The 8,348-nt window shown below is 44.4% G+C and overlaps 1 protein-coding gene across 1 annotated transcript in view; it reads right to left on the bottom strand.

Annotated features, from left to right (window-relative positions):
- Positions 1 to 8,348, bottom strand: part of AP3B1 (adaptor related protein complex 3 subunit beta 1) — a 283,869-nt gene that overhangs the window by 67,860 nt on the left and 207,661 nt on the right. Inside the window, exon 22 of the mRNA XM_045285085.1 lies at positions 7,654 to 7,760. Coding sequence (XP_045141020.1) covers positions 7,654 to 7,760 — 107 coding nt within the window. The remainder of the gene's footprint in view (positions 1 to 7,653; positions 7,761 to 8,348) is intronic.

Genomic DNA, 8,348 nt, shown 5'->3' with positions numbered 1-8,348 from the left:
CCCTGGAAACTGGTGGTGGTAGTGGAGAGGGGGAAGGGGATGAGGCTGCTCCAAAAGTAGATACCTGTACTTTATCCTGGATTATGTAAAAGCACTTAATTGCTAGAGGGGCACTGAGTACTGTTTATTTCTGAAAAGGGGCAGCACTCATCTATGCCGGGAAATGTGTTCGATGGCTACCTGGCCAACTGATGGGAAGAGATCCATATTTGTACCCATTCCAAAGGTGACCCAACAGAATGCTCAAATTATAGAACAATATCACTGGTTCACTCACTGGTTCACTCACGCAAGTAGAATTTTGCTTAAGATCATGCAACAATAGTTGCAGCAGTACATTCACAGGGCTGTTCAGGTGGGATTCAGAAGAGGAAATGGATCACGGGATATCATTGCTGATGTCAGATGGATCTTGGCTCACAGCAGAGAATACCAGAAAGATGCTTCCGTCAGTTTTATTGAGTACACCAAGGCATTCCACTGCGTGGATCATAGCAAACTATGGACACCCGTGAGATGAGTGGGACCCCAGACCACTATGTGCATATGCTCATGTAGAACCTGGTCAAGAGGCAGTTGGGGGAAGAGAACGAGGGCACACTGGGTGGTTCAAAAGCAGGACAGGTGTGCTTCGGGGTTCTACCCTCTCACCATACTTGTTCATTCTCTGTGCTGAACAAATAATCAGAGAAGCTGGATTATATGAAGAGGAACTCGGCATCAGAATTGGAGGAAATCTTAGTAACACCCTCTGATACGCAGGTGACACAACCTTCCCAGCCGACAGTGAGGAGGACTTGAAGCACTTGCTGATGAAGAGCAAGGACTGCAGCAGCCTTCAGTACGAATTACAACTCGATGTAAAGGAGACTAAAATCCTCACGACTGGACTAATAGGTAATCTCATGATGAATGGAGAAACTATTGAAGTTGTCAATGACTTTGTCTTGCTTCGAGCCACAACCAGTGCTCATGGAAGCAGTAATCAAGAGATCACACAATGCTTTGCATTGGGTAAATCTACTGCATAAGATCTCTTTAGAGTGTTGAAAAGCAAGATGTTAGTTTGGGGATGTGTTGTCAGGAGAGACCAGTCCTGGTGGAGAAAGGCACGTCTACAAAATGTCAAGGTGCCCCAGTGGTAAAAGTACTGGGGCAACAAAAAAGAAGAAGATCTTTGACAGATGGATGGACACACTGGCTGCATTGATGGTTCAAACGTAAGAACAATTGTGTGGATGGCACAGGACCCGGCAGCATTTCATTCTGTTGTACCCAGGGCCACTAAGCATTGGAACCCACTGGAGGGCACCTTACAACACTAACAACATCCATAATCTTTGTAACTCCCACCCAGTGAATGGGTGAGAACATTTAAATAAGATGTAGAGGGTGCTAATTCAGGGATTGTTTAGTTTTGCCATCTCAGGGGATGTCACAGTGAGCCATCTCAAAAGTACAAAAAAGAATCTCACTCCCATCAAGAAAGAACCACCACCAGGAGAACAGAGTCCTATGTGAAGTGGTGGCACCAGTAGATGCCGCAGTTGCTGAGACCATGAGATGGAGCAGCAGGCATATCAGCCCATGGCCGGTGTAAAGCTGAGTGTCTTCTGATCTCTATCGGGGCGAAAGGGGCCCTGTAACACCTGCCTACACGGGGCAGAGCCCATGGAGCCAGCTGGCTGAGAGGACCAGAGAGACAAGGGGCTGCAGGCATGGCTGACAAGATGAGCTGCTATGGACAAGAGGACTGTATCCTCAGTGTTTTCGGGTCCTTACTTATGGTAACCTGTTAATTTCCCTAATAAATCCCCATGATCATGTGAAAGGTCTGTTGTGAGCTCTTTGTGGCCACTGCCATGAATTAATCAACCCAGCAGAGCACCGTGAGGGCTGGCTGATGTCAGAAGAGAGTAGAGAAGGGAGGGGGCTAGAGGGTGGTATGCCTGACCTCTGCCCCATAACGACCAGCCTGGGCAGAGGTGGGGTTGGATTCTCTCTCTCCCTTGTGTAGCCAGAGACGGGTCACAGGTTGCCCCAAGTAATTTCCACAACTGCTAAAGACCCTTATCCATAGATCTATTCTCATCAAGATTTGCTTTACTATAAATAATCTGTTTCAGGTTTTTTTTGTCCACTTCAAAAACATTTTTATAAAAGCATATGCATAGAAAACTACATATATCTAAGTGCACAGCCCAATGATTTTCCATAAAATCAACACTCATGTAGCCAATACTCATGTAGCCAAGCCCAGATAAAAACCCAGACATCACTGAGCATAACCAGGTCTCCAGAGTCCTCCCTGGGTCTGCCCCACAAGTGACTCCCCCTCCTGCAGGTAACCGCTGTCCTGACATCTACCACCCAAATTCTACATGCCTGCCTTTGCGCTTGTGCCCATCTTCACAGTAATACTATTATCTTAAAACATGAATTAGTGATTATATTTGAACTGTACAGAAAATTTTTTAAAAATTACCAACTAACAAGTCATTTAAAAATCACAACTGATAACACCACAGATGTTTTAAAACTAGGATCTCCCTTCTGAAAGTCGGTCAAAGAACACCCTACAAATCACAACTGTCCAACCCATAAGCTCTCCTGGGGTGGTGTGGGACCAGGCGGCCTTCATGCCTTCCTGCATGAGGTCACGGCAGTGAGCTGAGACCAAGCCCATGGTAGCCACGAACAGCACAGCAGCGATCCTCGACTACCAGGATAGGACCCTCAATATGCATGGATGCACGCATAGGTATACAGACAAGTCAATAGGTAAATTAAGTTAGAATTATGTTTAATTGAAGGGGGGAAAATGATATATTTACAAAAGCTCCTAAACGTCAGATAAATGTTCTTTAAGTATATGCAAACCATTAAGAGGGTTAAATTTAATTTTTAAAATGTTCTAATTTTGCATATAATAGATTATTTTCTTATGAAAAAAGTTGAGATGATTAGCATGGATGTCTTCTCATCTTTTCCTAATTTTGGTCCCTTTTTTTATTCTTATGACATTATTTACACTCAATTCTGTGACTATAATCTAGTAGATAATGATTCTAATAATTTGAATCATGCTTTAATTAACTTTGGCAATGCAGTGTCCTTATCTTCCCCACATTTTCAACAAAAGACTCATACTTGAGACTAACTGCAGCCTGAGCCTATCTGCAGCCTTTAAAGTAAAACTATAACCTAATTTTCTTGGGTCATCCTTTTCTTTACAGAGTTGTAATAATAAAAACTAGTAAGAGCAATTGCTTATTTAGTGCATAATATGCACTGTTACAAGCAGATAAATGTATCTTAACTAATTTAATACTAACAACAACCTCATGAGGTAGCATTATTCTCTCTTTTAGGCGGTAAAAACCCTAAGGCTTGCTCAAGGTCACTCCTTCTGGAAAGTGGCAGAGTCGTGATTTCAACACAGGTGGTTGGTGCCTGTCGTCTTGCTTTAACCACATTGCACTGCTCCGAATGTTTGAGGTTACCAGTGCTGGGAATCGGAGGCAGTAAGGGTGCTGGTAGCATTCAGAGGCTGGAGGTCAGAGTGGGAGCTGTCCTGCCAAGAACAGAGCAGATTCATACAAATAATGGTTGTGTCATGCCTGGTACCTGCAACAATGGGCTCAAACATAGGAACAATTGTGAGCCCGGTGCCAGACCAGGTGATGTTTTGTGCTCTGATTCAGAACTGACCCGACGGCACCTAACACCACCACCACCGTGCCCTTCACAGGGTTTCAAATATCCTAGTTGCCATTTGTGAGGTGAAAACTTGTTTAAAATCACCCGATCCTTAAACCTACCTCTATTTTATATATAAACACAAAATATTTTTTTGCAAAGTTGTAAAATACTCAATTTTCCAGGAATACAACAACTTTGGTTCACAAAAACAATTCAATGTTTTGGAAAATTATGCCACTGACAGCCACACCATAATGCATAGTTACCCATACAGCAAACGCACCTAAATCAATCTGTGTGTGCACCTCCCCGTGCAAGTATCACTTAGCCGCTTTGTTCTACTTCTTAGCGTAGTCTTGGTCAAGCAATTACATGTGACTGCAAGTACTACTTCATTACAAATTAAGTTTATTTCTCCTTTCTCTTCAATGAGAGTACCATGTTGGTTTTTAAATTATGGATTTATGCTTTTATCTTGAATATTAATTCAGAATTCCCGCCCCCCCCCAAAAAAAAAAAAGAGCTCCTCTCCATTGAGATTCCGTTGTTGTTAGCCACTGTTGAGCCAGTTCCCAACTCAGAGAGGAAAACGTCCAGGCAGGACAGAACAAATGCTGCCCAGTCCTCCGCCATGCCCAGGGTTGGTGGTGGGCTGGCCAGTGGTGATCCTGGGGATTTCTACTGGCTGTGATTAGCAGTAGATTGTTAGGCTCTTCTTCCTAGTCCAACTTAGTCTGGAAGTGCTGGGTTAACAGGCTCAGCTTAATAGCGACATGCAAGGTTCTGCTGACACATGGGTGGTAGCTATGCGTGAGATGCCTGGGCCAGGAATTCAGGCCAGGTTTACGACACAGATGACATGAATTCTGCCACTGGACCACCACTACCCTCACAATGTTAGGTGGCACACCCAAAGCCACTGCCATCGAGTCCGTTCCAACTCACAGTGACCTTACATAGTGTTCTAGAGACTGTAAATATTTATGAGACCAGACAGCCTCCAGCTTTCTCCTATGGAGCAGCTGGTGGATTTGAACTGCTGACCTTGTGGGCAGTAGTCCAATGCCTGACCCACAGCATAACCAGGACTCCTTATAATAGTATGTATCTAAATCAAACCCAAACCCACTGCCATCGAGTTGATGCTGACTCATAGTGATCCTACAGGATGGGGTAGAACTGCCCCTGTGGGTTTCTGAGGATGTAAATTTTTACAGTAGCAGAAAGCCTCATTGATCTACAGAGAAGCAACTGGTGGATTTGACCCACCAACCTTGTGGTTAGCAGCCCAATGTGATAACCCACCACACCACTACTGCTCCTTTTTGAGGGTTTTAATGCTATCTCCCCTAGGGGGATATTATTCTATTTCTATCCACACTTTTACAGGTAATGAGAAAACTCACAATTTTGTGGATTTGCCTTCTTTATTAGGTACTTTTGGTGAGGAGGGAATAGGGGTTGGATTGGGAGCCATGTTAACACTGCATTAGACTTTTCCATTTATTTTCTGTTATCACACAATTAAAAGTCCTACCCTTTCCCCTTTAATTTTCCACTGCTTCCTTTCTTTTTACTTAAAAAATAACCCAACAACCATTTTGTTAGCTTTTACGGGGAAGTGAGTGGTGGTGCTGGGGGGGGGGGGATATCATCATTCCACTTCACTTGGTCATCACTACCTGGCAGGACCTTGGGCCCACTCTGGTTGGAGTGCTTTTCTTTTCTTTTAAAGAAACTGTCTCAATAACAGCTTTTCTTCGTGAAAGGGTGAGATTTTCAGTTCTCTGTGACGGATGAAAATCTACTACCAGATTTACTATCTCAATGGCATTCCTCTGATAGCTAATGAAGTATAAGGTCCATTTTCACCTATCATATCACTTTTGAAAATATTAGCTCATATTTATAGAGTGATGACAACGTGCCAGTCACTGTTCTACGACCTGTGCATGTATTATCGCTTTCATCTCATATCCATCTCTACTTCCAAGGTAGAGAGGAATCCCCGAAGAAACTGAGGTGCCGAAAAACTATCAATCGACACGTCACAGCTCGTACAGGACAGGACAGTGATTTGCGCCTGGGGCATCTGATACCTGAACCCAAGTTGACATTTATCAACAACCTCACTGCCTCTCAAGTTCTTAGGGGCTTCTTGACTCCCTTTGCGGAAGGAAACACTTAGCTATAGATATCCTGATCACTGCTTCCTCTCTTTAGCCCTCCACAAAGACTCAATAAATATGTATCACTTGAATGAGTGGGATTCTGTTTAGCTTCGCTGCACCTGCTGCCTCTTCTAATGGGTTTTTTCTTTTTAGGAATGAGACCAAACTAAAAGCAAACTCATTGCCATCGAGTGGATACCGACTCCTAACGATCCTATAGGATAGGGTAGAACATGCCCTGTGAGTTTCGAGAATGTAACTCTTTATGGTAGAAGAAATCCCTGTCTTTCTCCCAGAGAGTTCTAGTGCCTTCAAACTGCTGACCCTGCAGATCGCAGCCCACTGAGTAAGGACTACACCACCAGGGCTCCTCTCAGGCATCAGGAGGGTGAAGTGAAACCCCCAAACTGCTCTGTCATTTCTGAGGGGCTGAGAGGGAACCTAACTCTACACCTAATAAAGAACATTCTAGGCTTCCTGGCTTTCCCCTGTCCATTCTCGGTGAGCCGCCCGAAACACACCGAACTGCTCTTCGTGCTGCATGGCCCCGTCGCGCAGTCAACTCGAAGGGGAACTTTGTTGCGATAATGGATAAGAACCCGGTATTTCCCGTGGCAGACGCTGTTCTCTCTGCCTTCCCAAAGGCTCATGTGCCTACAGCACCTCCCCAGCCCTGGGGGTCATTCGATAACCAGGCCTATGCAAGCTCGTTCGGCTCTCATTCACACTTGCTGTACTCTCTGTCTGTCAGATTTCTGACAGCAAATTAGTCAAAGGTCAAGCATATCAGTAGATTATACACCCTAGGCAGCCTGCTTGATTTAGAGCGAGAGGTTAGTGTCTAAGATATGCTAACACAGGAAAAGTTCTTGCAGTTTCAGACATTAGAACAAGTGCACAGGTTGGGCATTATTTTGTGATTGGCAGGTCTTTTGCCTCCTAACTCACACCCTGTAAAAACACTGGATACTTTTTTTAGGGAACTCAGCTCCACGGGAGATCGACTTGGCCTTAGAGATGTGCTTCTGTAAAGATTACAGCCCAGAAAAGGCCCATGGAATCACTGCGCTGCGTCACAGGGGCTCATCTGTGTACTGAAATGGATTGGAGGAAACGTCGGGTAACCACTAAACCAAATGCAGTATCACAGAGTCCATTCTGACTCCGGTGACCATGCCGGACAGAGGAGAACTGCTCCCGAGGGTCCGAGGCCAGTCATCTTCCACAGGAGCAGAAAGCCCCTCCGTCCTCCTCCAGGGTGGCTGCAGTTCAAACCCCTGACCGTGTGGCTATCAGTTCAACCCACAACCCATTATGCCACCAGGGCTCCTTTAGGACAAGGTATATAAATAAAAATATTATGATAACACAATGAGATATGAACCAGTCATTACTTCGGCAATCTATGGCAAAGAAACAGTGTGGCAGCAATAGAACCAATAAAGCACTAAAGGTCTGTAAATGTCAATCAACATTTTACAGCAGAATATGCACATAAACTCAGTCACGGTGGCAAAGCACACCTGTCTGTATCCAATATATGACAGTGCCAGAGGAAAAGATACGCACAGTAAGTAAATAAGTAAACTCAGCGGGTAAAACCTCGAGGAGAGAGCACAGTTTTCAACTACTTACGAAATGCAAAGGCCGTATCTGAAGAGGACTGGCTGCTGTAAGGGGAACCGCTCAAAGTTCAGATTCCACTTCAATTATTTGCAGGGCAACACAAAAGCAAAGGCATCATTGGAAAACTGAACTACAGTAGTCTTTTGAAACTTACACTGATGACGGGTGAAGAAGCTGACAAGTTCAAATCTCTGAGATCGGCTATGGAGCTGGGCGAAAGAACAGGGGTGGGGAGAACCACGGGAGTGGAGACTGGGTTAACTGTAAGAAAAGCACCAAATTAGCACATGGGCATGAACATTTCATTCAAATTATTAAAAGCAACACTTTTAAATGTTAGTAAATCTAATTAGATTACTTTGATTAATAAACGTATGACAATTCTATTTAACATCTTGATTTAGTCAAGTTATAATCAAGTCACGGCAGTTATTAGTCTCAGCTTTCAAAACACAAAATGTCAGATCCTGCAACATAAGGGTAAGTGTGGTTGCTGTGTACCACCAAGCTGAGTCCAACACCTGCAACCTTGCACGAGAGCTTCCACCAAATGTAATCTTCACAAGAGCAGACCGTCAGGTCTGTTCCAGCAGAGTGGCTGGTGGGTGGGTTTGAACCACCGGCCTTTCAGTTGCCAGCTGATTGCATAGCCACTGTGCCGGCAGGGCTCCCTTTTCATGTAATCGTTTTTGCACATTTTTTATCACATAACATGACCACTAACATTTATCACCCAGTGACGTTACTCAAAGAGAAAAGGAATCACCTTTTAAGCATTAGGCTGCTAATCAAAGGGTCAGGGTCTTACACCCACCAGCTGTTCCATGGGAGAAAGATGAGGCACTCTTC

The sequence above is a fragment of the Echinops telfairi genome, unplaced genomic scaffold (genome assembly GCF_000313985.2).
Source record: "Echinops telfairi isolate 266 unplaced genomic scaffold, ASM31398v2 ScPeMD7_7469;HRSCAF=8507_1, whole genome shotgun sequence".
Lineage (NCBI taxonomy): Eukaryota > Metazoa > Chordata > Mammalia > Afrosoricida > Tenrecidae > Echinops > Echinops telfairi.
This window is presented reverse-complemented; position numbering and strand designations above follow the sequence as displayed.